At 52.2% G+C, this 18,467-nt stretch overlaps 1 protein-coding gene across 1 annotated transcript in view; it reads right to left on the bottom strand.

Annotated features, from left to right (window-relative positions):
* Window positions 1-3,251: 3,251 nt before the first annotated feature.
* LMX1A (LIM homeobox transcription factor 1 alpha) overlaps window positions 3,252-18,467 on the bottom strand; it is a 42,848-nt gene continuing 27,632 nt past the window's right edge. The window contains exons 3-8 of the mRNA XM_051806842.1: window positions 9,769-10,001; window positions 4,825-4,994; window positions 4,595-4,672; window positions 4,414-4,483; window positions 4,115-4,285; window positions 3,252-3,902 (exon numbers count right to left, since the gene is read on the bottom strand). Coding sequence (XP_051662802.1) covers window positions 3,742-3,902; window positions 4,115-4,285; window positions 4,414-4,483; window positions 4,595-4,672; window positions 4,825-4,994; window positions 9,769-10,001 — 883 coding nt within the window. The 3' untranslated portion in view covers window positions 3,252-3,741. The remainder of the gene's footprint in view (window positions 3,903-4,114; window positions 4,286-4,413; window positions 4,484-4,594; window positions 4,673-4,824; window positions 4,995-9,768; window positions 10,002-18,467) is intronic.

Genomic DNA, 18,467 nt, shown 5'->3' with positions numbered 1-18,467 from the left:
GCACAGCTCCACTGATTTCAGCTACATGCTGAGCCAGGCCATTCGGAGCAAGGCAAGGATCCAACCCTTCATCTGGAGGTGGTTTTCTTAAACAGCAAGGTCACATCCTTCTAGGAAGGTCACTTGCTCCGGCTCCTATGTCTGTGCACTACAAGTCTCCAACAAATACCTGAAAATACCATTAAGATTCAAATACCCAGATGCAAACCCAGCCAGCATTGCCCAGCACCATTTTGATTTTCACTCCAGACTGCATCTGCCACAAGCTCCTGCACAGACCATTCACAAAGAGCAAGTTAATTAACATAATATCACTCAGAGCTGGCTGCCTATCAGTATCATCTAATCAGTGTCCTCAACTGACAACTAATCTCTGACTTGATCTTTCCTTGGCCACCGAGCAATGCCTGAACAGAAGGAGCTTTGTTTTGAGTCACCAGAGACACAAAGGTCAGCTCCCAACCCGTTCCTGGCATTGCCCTTGCCTTGGAGAGCAAGGTAGAACCTGTTTTCATGTCAGACCTTGTTCTTTTCTTCCTGGCTTTGACAAGAAGGTATCATTTGTCCTAGGGAGTCACTCCTCGGGCTGAGAGTGGGCTCAGACATGGAGCACAGTATGGCAAAGCAGCACCATGAAAGGACAGCCCAGGGGGGCAAACCTGACAACCCACCCAGCCTAACAAAAGTCATCTGCCATGCAGTGACTCCACCACCTGCAGAAGATAAGGCCCAGCCAGGTTTGCTTTGGCAGGATCCATCCACACCGTGAAATAAGGCACAAGAGAATATGAAATCCAGATGACAGGAGGACCCACATCTGCTACTGCATGGCACAATTGTAAACTGGGCTCATGTTTGGGCTGTGTCAAGCACACAAGCCAACTTCCAAAAAGCGAACAGGTTTAAAAACATGAGTTCTGCTGCTTTTACTAGTCAAAGATCTGCCCTCATCCACAATACCAACCCTTTCCCAGAATTATATACTATATATAATAATTTTATACATATACACACACATTTACCTTGAGAAACTGCTATTATGGCGTGTCATTACATTTTCACGAGATTTTAAAAGCAGGCAAACAGTCTGTAAGACATGGGTTTTGTGGGGGTTTTAATTTGGGGGAAGCAATTTGGTAAGTGTAAATTGGTAGTTAGGCTGATGGAAAGCCAGACTGACGTACTTAAGCATTTTTCAAACAGGAGATAGCTGTGGGTGGGGAAGACACACCTTTTATCTTTAAAAGATTTAAAAAAAAAACCCAAAACCACACTGATTTAAACATCATGTTTTAAGAAGTATTCAAGTGAGGAGAATTTTTAAGGCAATTTTAACATTTACTTTTATATTGCAGGCCTGGGTGGTGTTTACCCAGCCATTGCCTACAGCTGGATACTACACCTCTCCCAGATCTGCCCCTTTTCTTACACATCTGATGTGTGTAAGCACATCTCCACCTCCAGTCCCCAGTGACTATGAGCCTCATCAGATACCCTCTGCTCCAATAGCACCAGCCAAGTATTTCTCTAATACCACCAAGTCCAGTGATAGAGAAGACTCAAGCCATAATTTCCCCAACCTGTCCACCACAAGTCCAACCCTTTTCCCTGCTGCTGTCCTGAAATAGAGCAAAACCCCAAATCAACCCGGGAAATCCAGGCTGCTCCTAGGCTGCTCTTTATTTTCCAACTTGTAAAATAAAAATCACAAAATGTCTTCATACAGTCACACCATTTTAGAATTTTTTTTTTTCCTGCATGTTGGACTTAGGAAACATAGCATAAGAGCAGCAAAGCAGTGACTGATGAAGGGAAACACCTTGTTTTGAACATCTCAGAAAATGAGCTATGAATTCCCATCCCCATTTGGTGGCATCAGCACATATTTATGTAACCTATCCACGTCAGGGAGCTGTGATGAGAGCAACTTGCGTTGGGAAACACCCACCCATACCTTTTAGGCAGTCCTGCCATGGAGCATGGAGTTGCTCATGGTACTGCCATGAAGGGCTGGGGTTCATAGTGATTCTCCCCCCATCAGGTGAAGGGGACACAGCACACAAGAAAAGACCAGGCTTTTTTTTTTTTTTTTTTTTTTTTTTTACCAGAGATTTTTTTTATCTTTTTAATTTCAACTGGGTACGTGATTTCTGACAGTGTGTCAGCATCTCCCGCCGGGTCAGCCATCTCCAGACCCTGCTACATTCAGTGTCAGATCGTACAGGGGCGATGAGCCAGTGTTTTGAGCCTCACAGTCACTTGCATGTCTGTACGGGTCGTCACTTACATCGTTTGTGAACAGCAGCACAAAAGGACACAACGCATGAAAAACGAGAGTGGGGATGAGGTGAGGGCCAGGTGAAGGCTCAACCCCTAAGGAGAACTTTCCCCAGGTTCCCACAGCTCCAGCAGGGATGAACCTGAGCACGGGGTGGGAAAGGCAGGGCTCTCTCTCTTTTCTCCTTCACTCGGGGGGTGGTGATATGGGCTGCAGTGTTTTCCAGCGCCAGGACAGCAGCTCACACTGGTCTAGCACCCATATCTGGGAGCGCAGGATGGGGTCGCTGGTGGAGGCAGGCTGGGCCCCGCTGTGGGTAGGAGGAGGTGATGTAGAGAAGCACGGCTGAGCCCCGATGGGCTGTGATGTCCACCAGCTCCAGCAGCATTGTCCACCCCTCACTGACCTCCCAGGCACGTCCAGCAGTGGAGACAGGACCTGGCCGCCACGTTGTCCCCATCAATCTGCTGGCGAAAGAGCAGGTTTCTGGAGCCAGCTCTGCTTTGTGTTTCAACTGCACCTCAAAAGCAGTGGGGCAACCTGAGAACACCAAAAATAACCAACCCCGAAACCCAAACCTATCTCCTGAAATGAACCGATGTTCCTTCCCTGCCACTGGGCGTTTGCAACCTAAACACAACGTTTATAAAAAGTAAATTATTTCCTCTTATAACTTAAGTGCATTGAGTCTTTCCTTAAATATGGTTCACGCTGAAAATAAAGTTACTTTTGCTGTACAGTAAATTTCTGATAGACTTAGAAATAAACTTTGTTGATACAATCTGGCAGGTGTGGCCGTGTAGCACAACACTCACAGCCACACAGCTCTGCACGCACGCATGTGCGTGCCCACACACACACACACACATACACACACACAGCCCCTTCCTCAGGGACGATGTTAGGGGTTTCTAGCTTTCTATATTCACATGGGAACATCTATCTTAAAAGTCCCTATGTTTAAGCAGCGAGCGCTCAAACCGGCTGAGGAAACACAGGGGAAAAAAAAAACAACCCTGCAGCAACATTTTCCCTCATGTTTCCCCAAAGCACTGTCAGCTTTTCAAATTTCAAAGCCCAGCTGATCCTGCAGGCTCTCTCCATGAAGATCAGCAGCTTGCTCTTTCCGAAGGTGGTATGGAGGGGATACGGCACTGGGATGCTCCTGTGGGACACTCCCCCTTCCCCCTGCCGAAAGGAGAAATTTGTTTCCCCGTTTGAAATTTGAAAATCCACCAGCCAGCTGCAAAAACCACTCCTGTCCCTAATCCTAGGCTCCTAAGAGAAACATGAAACTATGCAACCCATAACTTAACTCGCTCCTTGGGAATCCCAAGCTACAACATATTTGACAGCATCCCAGCAGTGTTGCTTCTCCCTCCCTCCCAACCCCGAGGGCTCTGTAGCCCCTTTTGGGGCAGCACAGCAGCGGCAACTGCCCTGTGCCAGGGACCACGCTGCACTCAGGAAGTGAAGTAGGAGTTCTGCATGGAGTAGAGGTGGTCGATGGGGTTTCCCACTCGTGCCTGGAGTGGCCCCGCGTCCGCCGTGGCGAGGAAGCAGTCACCCAGGTTGCTCAGTGAGGTATCATCGCTATCCAAGTCGTGGAAGAGGGGCTCGGCACCTTGGGAAGCAGGGAAGGAGCAGAAGGGCTTCAGAGCCTGCTTTCTCCTCCGGCACCTTGGCAGTGCCTGGTACCCCCAGCTTTTGTAGAGTAAGGTATTTTTAGGGGTGAGGGGACCACCAGAAATCGCTGCATCCCCCCACGCATGCCCCCATCACAGCTCAGCATCTCTCTGAGGTAGAGAAGGCAAAAGGCAAATCCTGGAGCCCTACCGTAGGGATGCATGTGGTCTCCAGGCATTTGAGGTGGGGTGAGCCCTTGCCGGAAAGGGTCGGAGCCGTAGACGCTTTGCTCCATGCCCAGCAGCTGCTGGGGCGGGGGCAGAGTGGTGTAAGGGTTCAGCATCCCCTCCAGCCCTGTGCTGCCGCCGCCGTTTGTCTGGCCTGGAAGACAAGATCAAGTCATCAGCACAGTCAGGCTACTGCTTTTTGGGTGGCCCAACAACACTGGGAAGCCTGGAGATGGCTGGGAAACAGGGAGACCCCAAGCGTGGGGAGAGCTTGGGGGGTACCTGAGCTCAGGCGCTGTGTGTTTTGCTGATCCTGCTGCTGCTGCTGCTGCCTCCTGGCGAGCTTCTTCATCTGGCCAGGAAGAAGGGGGGGAAAAAGGGAATGAAGCCATCCCCTGGCCAAAGCCAGGAGGGAGGGAGCCCCATCAACAGCCACTGCTGGGGGCTTACCCCTTGTACCCACCTTAGCTCTCTGGTTCTGGAACCAGACCTGCACCACCCGGACGCTCAGCCCTGTCTCTGCTGCCAGCGTCTCCCGCACCTGGGAGAGGAGAACGACAGCAGTGCCTCAGCCCACTCAGCTTTTCAGAGAGACTTTAGGAGGTGGTAGAGCACTCAGGACAAGTCCTTGCCCAGCATCAAGGACATCCACGAGGGCTGGAGGCAGCTGGGCACGGGCCCTTCTCCCCATACCTTCCTGCAGGGCTTGGAGGAGACCTCAAAGGACGCCTTGAACGCCCTCCGCTGCTGCGTGGTCAGGATTGTCCGGGGCCGCTTGGGCCGTTTGTGATCCTTCCCATCCTCAGCGCCCTTCCCCGAGGCTTGGCCCAGTTTGCAGATGCTGTCCTCATCGTCACTTTTGCCTAAAGGGGGGGGAAAAAAGCAGGTCCTTAACAGACAATGGGCCACACACATCATTTCCAGTGTGTCCAAAATAATCTGGGAGATTTAAAACAAGCTGCTGTTGGTGGGGATCTTTTTGTGGATGTGTATAAGAAACTGAGGTTTGAGGCTGACTGCCCTATGGCAGCTCACAGAGGGGAGAGCTGCTGTCACTTGTAGTTTGTGGTTGCTCAGCCAGCAGATGGGCTTGTGAGTTCTTTTCCCCAACAGTCTGAGCAGCTGCCATGTGAAACCCTGGGACAGCTGATTTTCCCTCCATCAGACCCAAACCCCTGACTGCTCCTCAGGAATTTCCAGCCGGGCCACAGCTGGGGACATATCTGGACAGAGACACAGAGGTCACATCCACGTGAGGGGACAGCAGACATTGAGGACCACTGTGCCCCTGGGGCTGTCCCCCAGCCCAGCTGGTGACAGACATCGGGTCCCACAGCCTGGGCAGCCCTGGCTGGGTAAAGTCAGGGTGCTGGGCGAGCAGGTATGCTCAGAGGAGGCAAAATGTTAGACAAGATACCCTCACAGACTCCTCCTGCTTTGCTCTACCCTGGAGGACAACTACATTTAGAGCACAGACCTTTAATCACACTTCTAAAGGACACCTTCTGGCCTACATTTCCCCCTTTTTGTGGAGTTTTAAATCCTCCTAGACAGAAGCCCAGGGTCCTTCAGGCTTCACCCCTCAGGTACTTGCTGTGATGTGCTGCTCCACTGCATTCCCAGGCAATGAGGTATCTCCCTGCTGCTCTCCACCACTCAGACCCAAGGAGCCTTCAGGAAAGATCTGCTCCAGGAAAGTGGACAGTGCTGCCCTGCTTCTTCCCAGCCCTCCTCATTTACTGCATTGCCACTGTGCTGATGACCTTGCTTGTGGGAGGGCTGTAACATAACTTTGATAGCACAAATCCTTTCCTCTCACTAGCTATAAATCACTTAGAGCCTTTTCCAGAAAGTTCCTGCACTATTCTTTCGGGAATCGATAATGGAGCTGAGGTGTTGGTTTGATACAGATACAGGCTGCAAGGCTGTTGCTTGGCCCCATCCCGGGGCTGCCATGGCTCTGGGAATGCACCAGGGAATGTGAGCCTGGTTCAGAGTAATTCATGGTGAAAACAGGCCAGGTCAAACCCTATGGCAAGAGCTAATCACGGATCATACATCAGAAAACTGTAAATCCAACGGCAGCCCAGTTGGGAATGGGGAAAGATGGGAGAACATTTCCAGGGTGAGGGGTTGCAGTGACCCCAGTGGAGCAGCAAGGATGCTCTCAGGTACCAGTTCTCTCTTCCCTCTACACCAGTGGGCTCCCTCCTTGGCTCACCAGCCAATACAGAGACTTCCCCCGTGGCGAGGGCCAGGAGGGATGGGACAGGGAGTGCTCTTCATGCTGGCAGTCCCCAGACAGACGGGACCTGGGTGCTGGCCCCTGCAAACCAGGGCCTTGCTGCTGCTCAAGCTCCCTGCTCACTCACGACTCATCCACAGCATGCCCACAGCAGCAGGAAAGACAAACTTCTGTTTTCTTGCATGTCCCAACACCAGGGATGTAGAACTGCAGCAGGTCTGAGAGTTCCAGCACTGGGGAGGCCCAGGGTGTGGAGTCTCTGACGGCTAATGGGGCTGAGCAGTGGCTGATCTCTGCTCCACTGGGCTGCCTGCCTTCCTGAAACCTGATGGGGTTTAATTTTGATGGAAAGGTAGAGATTTTTACACATAATGTGAGGAGGAATGTCAACTGGTGCCTGAACCCATTGGCACCCTAGCACGAGGTGAGCACCCCACTCCCCTCCAGTCTGGGAGAGGCAGAACTCAGCATGATAAAGCCACAGGCTCATGGACTCTATCAAGTCCATGATGCTCAAAACCCACTCCAAGGGGGAAAACACGCTCAGAGCAGCCCCTCTGAGCCCTCCCCCCGCCAACACCTGCTCCCCAAATCCCTCCAAGTGTCAAAGGGAAAGAAGGAAAAGTGAAGCCGGATTTGGCGGGGTATTACTTTTAATTAACTCTCCCTTTCAAGCCTTTCCCCACTGAGGAGGGGGGAGAAATTAATGAGTGTCTGGGGCTGCCCCTGACGTCACCTGGGAAGGGGCCGGGGCGACGGATATTGTGCGGCGTGCCCTCGGTCCGACCCGCCGAGCCCACATCCCGCCGCCGGGGCCAGGACATTCCTCGCTCAGGAGGATTTAGGGAGAGGAGAAACGTTAGGACGCTTTTAATTGGAAAGCAGGGTCCTCTTTCAGAGGGGCTTGTTTACTCAGGCTGGGCGGCGGAGGCTCGGGGGAGGCAGTAATTGAAGCGAGGGTTTGGGAGATTACAGACAACATATGGCTCGCTTTTTATCTGTGCTTTCTCATAAAGTGGCCCTTGGTGCGCGGCAGCCGCGGGGAGGGAGGGTGGGGGGCTTCAAAGCAGCGAGGGGGGGGACAGGGAAGAGGCTGGACAAGCACATCGCTGCTGGTGAAGGGCATCTGGGACTGGGGCCAGAGTGGGGACACCCCTCTGCATCCCCCCTTGGCATGGTAAGGGGTTCCCCAGGGGAGGATGCAGCAGGAAAGGGAGAAGCCACACCACACTGACCATACACGTGGGATGTGTACCTGGGCTGCCCCCCACTATGCCACTGTCCCCAGAGCCACGTGGGACAAACTGCTGGTGCCCACCAAAAGCAGGCAGGGATGGTGGGGGGGCTAAGCTATGGGGTCTGCAGGGAGATGGGAAGGGCTGAGACCCCCCAGTCAGAGGCTGCCAGGGCATGTCAGGGGCTTCGGGTTGGGTTTCTGACCAGCCAAGGGGTTGCCATGCCCTTTTGACTCCCACACTGGCCCTTCGCATCCCTTAGGCCTCAGCTGGAGTTTCTACTGAAATAAGTATTTCCCCTGGAGGATTTTGCTAAGTCAAAGCTCTTGGTTTGGCCGGAGCCCCTGGCAGCAGGGCTGGACCACAGGCCAATGAGTCGCTGGGGAGGAACAGCTCCCAACCTTTCCCAAACTGCCCTTTTCCCCCACTAGGAACAAACCCAAACCATTGTGGCCAATTTACTTACTCTCGTGCATGACATCTCCTCATTGGTTCCTATTTTAACTGAAAGAGTTTGTGCATCCCAGAGGAAAAAAAAAATAATTCCTCAATCAGTTAAGGACTTTCCCAGGGATAAGCATGCTGGATCCTCCTGCACTCCTGCCTCTCCAGCTCCTCCAGCACCGGACCATCACTCACCAGCTTTCCCCAGCCACCTCCTCCCGTGGCCTCACTCTATTTTTTAAATATCATCATTGTTATTTGGGGGGAGGATTTGGGGTTGCAGAGCTCGGACAGAACCCACACAGGCAGTGCTGCAAGGCAGCCAGGCTCTCACCGCAGAGGAGCACGATATTAAAGAGAAATATGGGCTTTGGGAAATTTCTGCTCCAGATCTACCAAAACCATCCCTGTCCCTTCACACACCTTCTCCCAGCTACAGCATTCCAGTGCCTGGCAGAGAGCACCAGGCTCTGTCGTTTCTATGCTTCACACCTTAACACCGCACTCCTAATCTTGATTTCTACTTTTTAAATTCCAGTGGTTTGCTTTAGCAGGGAAAAGACAGCCCCCTGTCAGTTGCTGGCAGCCCTTTCCAGAGCATGGCATTTTAAAGGTAAATCCTTTCCTCTGCAAAGCAGATTTTTCCCCAGTGAGGGTTTTTAAGAGGAGCTGAGAGAACCAGGCACGGGGCTTGCCACCCTGGCGAGGAGCAGTGCTCTGTGGGGACAGCATTAACACGAGCATTTCTGCTAGCAGATCATTTCCACCCCCCTGGTCCCCAGTGCTGGGCTCTCTTACTAAATTTGTCTTCCTGGGAAACATTTGGATTTGATTTGCACTGACTGTGGATACATATTTTAATGCTGATCTGATGCTCTGGGCAACCTAAGCTGGCTGTGTCACCTTGGCTGGAGCAGGATGTCAGCCCCCTGCCCACCTCCAGCTGTGGTGCCACCTCTCCTGCAGTCCCCCTTGGCTCTGCAGTGTTCCCACAGTGTCACCATGCTGGCTCAGCAGGCTGGTTCTGGCCATCAACTGCCTGGGAAGCTGCTGGGAACACAAGATTTGCAGTTTCCCTGCTGCCAGCTCACATTTTAGCTCTGTGCCTCAGTTTCCCCTTGTTATTGAAAAGGGCGAGTGCAGCAGAAGCAGCTCACTTCTTTCACTCGGCCTTTCCAGGGTCCCAGGCAAGGGCAGTGAGGCACAGGGGAGGTTTAGCCCAAGGTAGTCAGTGGAATGCTTGGAACTGTGATTTTTTTTAGGAAGAAATCTCTCAGTTAGAGTGTATTTTACCAGAGGCAGTTCTTCCATTTCCCCAGGTGAGAAGGTGTGACATGTCATTTCAACCAGTATGACTCTCCCTCCCACAACCAGGGAGGCTGTACACCCCTCAGGATGGGATGCTGGTGCCCTGCACAGGCCAGGATCACAAACCCTCATAGAAATGGGCCTAATGAGATGGGATGGTCCACAGAGCACCCTTTATCCATGCAGTCCCTCTCCACTGCCAAGGTCCCTGCTCAAGCCCTTGCCACTGATATGGGAGAGACTCTGGCTGGAGGACCCAACAGTGCTTATAGAGCTTTCCCCCTCAGACAGAAAGGCAGAAGTTCAGGGCAGCGAGCCCAAACCTCACCTCCAGACCCCACCGTGCTCGCAGGGGCCTCGGAGTGGGACCAGCCAGGGAGACGCCGGGCGCGGGCGGCCCCTTACCAGAATCCGACAGAGCCGGGCTCACCAAGCTCAGCAGCTCCCGCTCCTTCTCGTAGTCGCCCTTACAGAGCAGCTGCCCCTCCTTCAGCACAAACTCGTCGCCCTTCTGCAGGCGCCGCTCGCAGACGCAGCAGCAGAAGCAGCGCAGGTGGTAGACGCTCTTCTGGGCGCGCATCACCAGCTCGCTGGGCGCGATGGCCTCCAGGCACCCCGCACACTTCACTGCAAACAGCCTGCGGGAGCAAGAGGAGATCCCACTGTCACACCCAGCTGCACGTGGGGATGCTGGGGACAAGGGAGGGGGCACCCATGGTAGGGAGATGGGCATCGGCACAGGATCGCTGTGACACCCCTTCGGTGTTTGGATTGCGTTGAGGGGCTGGGCACAACGGTGCCGGCACCCCTCAGTGACATGGCAACATGCTGCAAGTGCTGCACACTTGCCCTGTGCCAGTGGGGGATGCTGCCTTTGGGTCAACTTCAGCAGTTTTGGTTGACCTATTACCAGATGCTTACCATGAATGCAGTCAAATGATGACATCCCCATGCTCAAGATAAAAACCAAACAGGTGCCAAACCCAACAGGTAGCTCCCTCAGCTACCACCACGAGAAGACACAGAACACAACACATCCACATGAGTTTTATCAAGCCAGCTCTACATGTCCACCTGCCTCCAGCTCATGCCTAGACCAAGGGAGATGCTGGAGGTGGCAATGGGGACAGTGAGCTCATTCGTGCCTCTCCACAAGCACCTACAGGAAGCATCTGCACTGTCAGTCACCCACAAACTACCCCATCCCTCTGGCCTGGGTCCCTGGAACAGCCCCCTTCCCGCTTGCAAATGCATCAGGAATGTCTAATATATCATAAAAATCTCCATGGCAGCAAGTTTGGGGTTAAGGCCAGTGACAGACTGAAGACTTGATGTGTCAAAAGGAAAAGAAAAAGCTCAGCTTGTTCTTTGACATTGATGTGACAGCGTTTGAGGCATCCCTAATTAAACTGTTCCCAGGTTTCAACACACTGACTTTAGACTTAAAAGCCAATAATAATAACAGCAGTAACACTTTAGATTGAAACAGAGCTTTTCTTTCTTCAGCTTTAAATGTCCTTACTGAGAATGATCAACAATTTACAGCTGGGGAAACTGAGGCAAGAAAAATGGAGGTGGCAGCACCAGTGTTGGACAGAGAAGACCTGGAGGCACCTGGAATTAACCCCGGGTTGGATATTTTAAGTGAATGGGATGTTTTACCCCATAGAGATGTTTGAAGGTATCAAACCAGAACCTCTTTGCCACCCCCAGATGCCTGAGTTCTTGGCTTGGACCCCATAAAATAAAAAAAACCACTGTTTACCCAGTCTTGTTCAAAATATCTGTGGGAACTGGACATTATTAGTCCCCTGTCTTGACCAACTTTGGCCCAGAAAGAGAAGTCAAAAGTCAGCACACATCCTGCAGAGGTTATCTCCGAGCATTGCCCGAGTCCCAGCCTGGGGATGCCCCAGGGACCCACACAGGGAGCGCTGCATCCAGGCTTCCACTGGCCCCAGATAGCTCCCACTTCCATGTGTCCCCATTCCATGTGTCACCCCTGAGGGAGATGTGGAGGGGCTGGGGCTGGCTAGGGAGGGGATGGGCAGTCCTGCAGCCACCAGTGAGCCTTCAATCCTTTCTCTTTCTTTGGCTGATACAAAAAGCACACAGGAAACGTGCCGGATCAGCCCCATTCCTACAAGAAGATGACCAGATGTAAGCAAAACCCTTGCAGGAAAACCATCAGAAAACGGGGATCATTTAAAGTAGTTTTGGTGATGAACAAAACAGGATGATGGAAGCAGAGCAAGGCACATGCAAGTCTTTGCGTCCCAGAGGTGAAGGCACCCGTAACACCAGAGATGCTGAAGGCACCAGGGCACACTGACACCCACCAGCAGTGCCCAACAGCTTTTAGGGCTGGGTGTCAAGGGTTAGGAATGGGGCCTGCAAATGTACCCCGCTTTATCATCATTTCCTCCTTCCCACATTTGGGTTCTCTCATGGACACTTCATGCCAGCACATGGGCTATGCCTGTTCCCTCCCAGGTCTCCCCCAAACAGTGTTGGTAAGCACAGGGATACGTGATGCATCATTCTCCTGTGCCAACCAAATCCTGGGCACACTCAACAAATTGTAGCATGCCCAAAGAAGTGGGAAAGGGGTATTATAAAGCTTTTATAAAACACTACTGTCACCACAGCAAGTGGAAATCATCAAAGAAAAGGTGGAGGTTAGGGAGTTTATAATTCTGGCTATTGCCATTAGTAGCTTTTATTTTTCTACATTCAGCTTTAATTTCCAAGGTTCACATACAACTGCCTGTCTCTTAGATGTATGTATTTCCAACATCCTTATGACTGCCCTGGGAGGAGAGGGATGTATATTCCCTTGAAAGCATCCCTTCCAAAGGGTCATTTTTTTTCTTGTTCCAGCTCCAAGAAACGCTGGCTTGTGTTAATATTTCTGTAGTCACTTCATCTTTAATTATGTCTCTTTTATGTCAAAGTGGAGGCAATTTGTATTCATCTGGTAACACATTCTCATCTTATTTAAATGATGTTTAAGCCCTACCTGTTGGGATTACTAACTGTTCCCAGTAATAAAATATTGATAAGCTACTACATTACTGCTATCTAATCTTCATAAATGAATGTGCCCAAAATTTGTTTCCAAGGCACTTATTAGAGAGCCACAAACCTTTGCCAGTCAGGCACAGCAGCACCAGCCCAGTGATGGATGTTTCCAAGTCCAAAGCATGTTGCAAAGCAGGAAGGTGCGAGTTTTAGCTAAATGGCTGCCTAATATTAAATGCATAAAGCCATTTATTTCCCAACTGCTGAGTCCCCAACAGCTCTCTCTGAGGGGTGCCAGTCAGACCAGGCGTCTTTCACTGCAGGACTTCCCCATCCCTGGGCAATGTGAGATGCAGAGAAATCCCCATAAAACCTCTTCCACAGTAGGAAACCATAAAGAGCTCCTTATAAACACATAATAAACTGAGAGCTTAGGTGAAACACACAATAAATGGAGACCTTAGGTGCTAAAATGTCACAGGCAGAAAAAGCACAGCTTACCATGGGCAGTAATGGAGAGGGAGCACAGGGCCTCACTGCTGTCCCAGGTCTCCTGAGCCCTGGGCAGTGCCAGCTACTCTACAGGGACTGGGAAACAACAGCACACATGGATAACCCCCTGCACAGATAACCCCACAAATGGAAAACCCTACAAATGGATAACCCCATGTGTAGATACTTCCACTGAGTAACAACCCCATACAGGATAACTCCAGCATGGATAACCTCTGCATGCATAACCCAGCTGAAACACTCTTGCTCAATCTGAGATGGGGCCAAAGGAAAATTTTCTTCCAGCACCACATCTAGCAATTAATTTCACGTTTTAGCCTGAGCAAGACACACCAGCCTGGATCCAGAGGTTTTCCTTCATCTCTGGGATCTTCAGCTCTGTGCCCAGCTCCCTCCTGCTACAAGCAGGCCACAGAGCAAATGCCATCTCTTCTCCTCTCTCTTTGTGCCTCACTACATCTGTGGAAGGGACTTTGAGATTACATTTCCCTACAGGAGGCTGCGCAGAAGAGAAAGAGGACAGGCTGTGCCCAGGGACTTCAACTTTAAACCAAGGGCAAATTGCTACCCTCTGAATTGCAACGGGAGCACCTTCACTTCTGCCATCCTTGGGGTGCTGCCAGCTTTAGTTCTCAGTAGAGGGTTTTCTTCCCTCCCTAGGCTGGGGTTCCAAAGCTAAATCAGGCCTGGCTGGCAGCGGTGGGTTTGCTTAGCCAGGTGGGAAGCTGGCAGGCACAGGCCAGGGCACCAGGCAGGGAGACCTGCTCAGCACTGGGATGCTCAGTGGAGTCCCAGCCTGTTGCCGGCAGCTCAGTAAACGCCTCATCGAAGCGATGACAGCAAATGTTTGTAAATGAAAAAAACCCCACTCAGCTTAGGACAAATTGGAATGAAAAAATGGTGATGTGAGCAATTTTTATCACAACACGCAGCCTTTTGTGTCTGATCTTAAAAATGTTCCTGTTCCTGTATTGATTAATCTGCCTTTCCCCCCCCCCCCCCGATGTTTAGGTCCCTTTTGAAATGACAATCTGCCGGTTTGAAACAGCAAGGTGCTGGTGGTGGCTTTCAAGAAAACCCTGAAGCAAAATATTTGGGCATTTCCAAAAGTGCAACATTTCTGATGGTGTTACGGATATTCCCCCCCTTCCCCAAGATGCAGTCCCACTTCTCCACACCATTCCTCTTCCTCAAGACAGCACCTCAGTCCTCTCCTTTGGGGTCTCCCATCCACACAGCATCACTGAAAGCTACAAATGTCGAGGTGTGGCCGAAGGCACCCCTGGGGTGGTGCATCCCTTCCCAACACGCCGGTGGAGCGGGTGCGGTGCAGGCAGCCCCCAGTTTCCCATCGGAGCCACCACCCCCTCTTTCTCCCTTTATTTTGAGGTGACAGGCTGAAAGGGGCTGTGATTGACGGGCGCTTCCCGGCTGCTGTCTGTCTGCGTGCGCCGCATACAAACACAGCCCTGCGGAGCCTCCCCGGGGAGGGGCCGGCGGGTCAGGGACGCCGATATTAAATACTGATGGACAAACCTCAATCGCTGCGCCGAGGGTTGGCTCAGGCAGTGGTTGTAAGGTGAGGCAGCTCTGCTGAGGGGAGGGATGCTTTCCTCGCTGCCTGCACCAGCCTGCCCAGGGATGTGATTAGAGGCATAGGGGCAGCCCCCGTGTGACCCCACAGGCTCCCGCTGGAACGGGCACTGTTGGCACTGGTCCCTACAAAGCAGCTGCCCTGCTCACCTCCCTGCCGGGACTGCCCACAGCAGATCCACAGGGATGCTGGGTTTTCCAATACTTCTGTGCAGAGACCTGACCAACTCATCTCCTGCTCTCACCGTGGCCCAGGAGAAGCCTGAGCGAACCCCAAACTTCAGGGCTCTGTGGGGAGTGAAGACACCGGATTGAGTTGTCTTGGCACTTGGTCGTCATCTCACTCACTGTCACTTGTTGGAAGGGGGGACAGCAGCACCGGGTTCTTGACAGGTTGGCAGTGGAAAAATGCCAGTCACTGTCAACCCCGCACCCATGGCCTGGGAAAGGGCTGCTGTCCTGCTGCTGCTGGGCTCACGTCACCCTGTCCCCGCTCTGGCCCCTGTGGGGCAAAACTATGAGGCACAGGGAATGGACCGTGGCCAAGCAGGAAGGGGGAGGGATGCACCCCATGTGTGGTGCCAGGGAGGGCATCCCCCAGCTGCAGCCACGGGGTGGACCCTTGGCCCTGGCGGGAGGGGTGCTGAGGCCATGGGAGCAACCTGGAAAGGGCTGAGTCCATCTCAGTGCTGCGGAGAGCAGGCTGGCACGTCCTGGGGATTCAGAAGGCAACTCAGCACCAGTGATCCTGGGGACCTCCAGGGATCTGGGCTCCCAGGCCGAGAAAGGAAATCACCCACAGCCGCCCCTGCTTCCCTCACTGTGTACCCGAAGCCCTCGGAGAACTCTCCAGTGGGACGGAGGAGGGATGTTTTCCCCGGGGCTCTTCTCCTGACCCTTTCCCGTCTCCTGGCTCCCTCCCCCCCACCCCGAGGCGGACAAGTGTTCGCTTTACTGCCTGGCAACGGGGCCGGGGCTAAGCTCGCTAAAATATGAGTGTTTTTTGGCTGGAGTACCAGAAGGCTGCAGTCCTACAGAGAGAAAAAAATTGAGCACTCCATGCCATGGCTCCAGAAAGGGGGAGAATTAGGTTTCACACCGAGCAGGCTGGACCATGGCATTCTTTAGTTAATGCTTAACAAACGCCCAAACAAAAGCGGCCAACTTTGCTGCATGTTTGTAAAATGTATTCTCAGCAGATTCGGGTTTATTGGAGAATTCACTCACTTTGCAGCAAGTGGCGTTTTCCTTTTTTTTTTTCCCCCCTTTAATTTCCCTTCTTCTCCCCCCCCCCCCCCGGCTCAAGCCCTTCTCATTCCTGCTGCCTGAATGCGTCTTCCGACACTTTGAGGGGACATGGCAACCGGGCTGAAACAGGCTTATTTCATCCCGGGGCTGATATGAGCTTGCCTCCCTGGCCCCAGGGTGCAAGTTCTCCCCGGGGTCCAGGGAGCCACTGCTGACAACTGGGAACAGAGAGTCCAAAAAGCCAAGCCTTGGCCTCTTGCAAATTCACCCCTGAGCAGCTCGCTGGTGGCTGCCTACTCTGAGAGGCCAGGAAAGCGAGGCAGGGAGGTGAAGCCTGAGAGTCCTGCTTTTCACCTTTCTTCACCCAACCCAGCTCTCTTGCAGTTCTACCCCATCCAGCATCCTATTCTGCCATGTATCCCAGCCCTGCACGCCTCCTTGGAGAGCCCATCGTGGCAGGGGATGCCAACAAGCACAGCTTACTTTCGAAGGCAGAGGCCATGTCAGGGATGGATGAGGTGTGGAGGAGGCGGACAGCCCCATACAGGGACCCCTGAGGCTTTAAAGGGGTTAAACTGGGGAGGTCCACGCATGGATATTCTGCAGGAGCATCCCTAAACAAGCTCCAGCCCTGATGGAAGTACCTAAGCAGCCCCCTCTGGAGCCTGGTGCCATGGCAGAGGACACTGGTGATGAGGGACACACTGGGGAGGTGGTAGCAGAGAGGAAAGGAGGGCATCAGAGAAGAGGGGGATTTTAACTCTCCTTCTGCTACACATGAACCATGCAAGTTTTCCCAGGAAAGGGCACCTTCATCCCTGCCTCCTGAACGAGGTCCAAAAGTGGTCACTTAACACCTCCCGGACCCTCCAGAGACCATGCTGTGACACACAGGGGCACTGCTAGAATGGTAGGGTTAAGTAAACAGACAAACAAAGCCTTCCCAGCAAACTGCCGCTGCCAAAATACACCAGCAACCCTCAAGCCTTCTCGACATCGAAGTAAAAGGTTAAGCAAGCACACAGCTTCTAAGGCTGCTTTGAATTGCTCTATTTCTGATCAAGGACATACTAGTAAGACTTTCACCAACAAAGTCCTGTAGCAGCTCACGGCTCTGTGTCCCCTCCAGAAACCCGATAAAAATCCTCTGCTGGTTGCAGGAGCGGCCAGAAAGCGATCTCCTGGGCAAGACCAGAAGAACAAGACCAAAGTGCTGATTTTCCTCCCTGTTTCCCTGATGGTTGCTTCTTTCTGTGCCCCCCCCCCCCCCCCAATAACAGTGTGTAGCATCAGGCAGGGAGCTGGCCCCATCCCAACAACAATCGAGCACCTGGTTTTGGAGGCAAGAGGCGCACAGGTAGGTGGGGAAGAGGCACACACATCACCACACCCAAGCCCAAATGCCCTCCCAGTGAAGGCAACCCAAGGATCGATCCCATTCAGCCCCCAGCACAGCAGTTCTGCATCCAAGCGATGCATCTCCCACCAAGCTGAATTTTGAGCAGTGACCCCCCTCAGCCCCCCCGTGCCCCCAAGAAAACAAGGATAATTGAAAAACCACAATATCACTAGTCAAATTTAATATTGAGAGTGAGTGAGCGGGAGCCAGAGGTCAGAATTAATTACACCCCACCATATTTCAGCACGCTGCCGCAGCTCCGTGTCCTTTCCTTGGGGAGCAGTGCTTCCACAGAGAGGTCGACAGACATTATTAGAAAGGACTGATTTAAACGTACCCCCAGGAGCTTTTCAGCTTGTCTCTTCAGAGCCTTTGTTTGTACTGAGATTAATGGAGAGGCAAATGATGGAAAAGCAAAATCACCAGGAGCAAGAGGATGTGCCATTGCTGCCGCCACCACCCCGATTTGGCCAGCTTTGTAAGCGGGGCAGGAAAAACTAGGAGAGAAGGAAATGCTGTTCATGTCATTCATTTTGCAGATAAAAATGTGATGATCCTGAAAACTATTTTTTTTTTGGTTTTCTAAGAAATTTATATCCTGGCTAGAACCTCCTGAGGGCTGATTTTCCTACCCCCTTGGGGATTTTACACACAAACTGTTTTTTTGATGCTTCCCACCACCATGGGGGGAGCAGCTATTTTCACTCTGCTCCAGCTTAAGGTACTTTCTCTTGCAAGTCATTATATTTGTTTCCGATATTTTTTTAAACCTCCTGTAATGGAAAATTAGTATGGACACAAAACAAAATTAAACCTTTCTATTTTCCGTTCTTATTTTCAAAAAGAGGGTTACAAAAAAAAAGGGAAAGAGGAAGGGAAAGGAAAAGGTGTTCAGATCAAACAGAAAAATCTCCTTCCTCAGGTACAGCCAGCACTTGACTGGTCCCAGCCCTGAGCAACCTGATCCAGTATCCAAGTTAGCCCTACTACATGCAGAGGAAGGACTGGGGACTTCCAGTCCCTTCCAGCCCCGACTCCCCCACGATGCCATAAATTCACCTCCACCTTGTAGCAACAGGTTCAAAAAGGGAGCAGGCAAATCCAGGGGACTGAGCTCAACACCAGCTGGTCCCACAAGTCCAACCTCACCCTTAGGACCCCCCCATATCCCTACTGCTTGGGGCAGCATGGGCTCCTCTGCCCTTTGGGGGGATTTCCCGGAGCATCACCACCAAGGGCAGTGCGGGTGGACGTGCACTGCGTCCAGCAGTGCCACCGGCACTGGGGCTCCCGGCTGCTCTCAAGTCTCCTAGGCTACAATCAAGGCTTG

The sequence above is a fragment of the Manacus candei genome, unplaced genomic scaffold (genome assembly GCF_025592945.1).
Source record: "Manacus candei isolate 608988 ecotype Guabito, Panama unplaced genomic scaffold, ASM2559294v1 h1tg000005l, whole genome shotgun sequence".
NCBI lineage: Eukaryota > Metazoa > Chordata > Aves > Passeriformes > Pipridae > Manacus > Manacus candei.
Note: the sequence above shows the minus strand (reverse complement) of the source record. Positions and strands in the feature narration are given on the sequence as shown.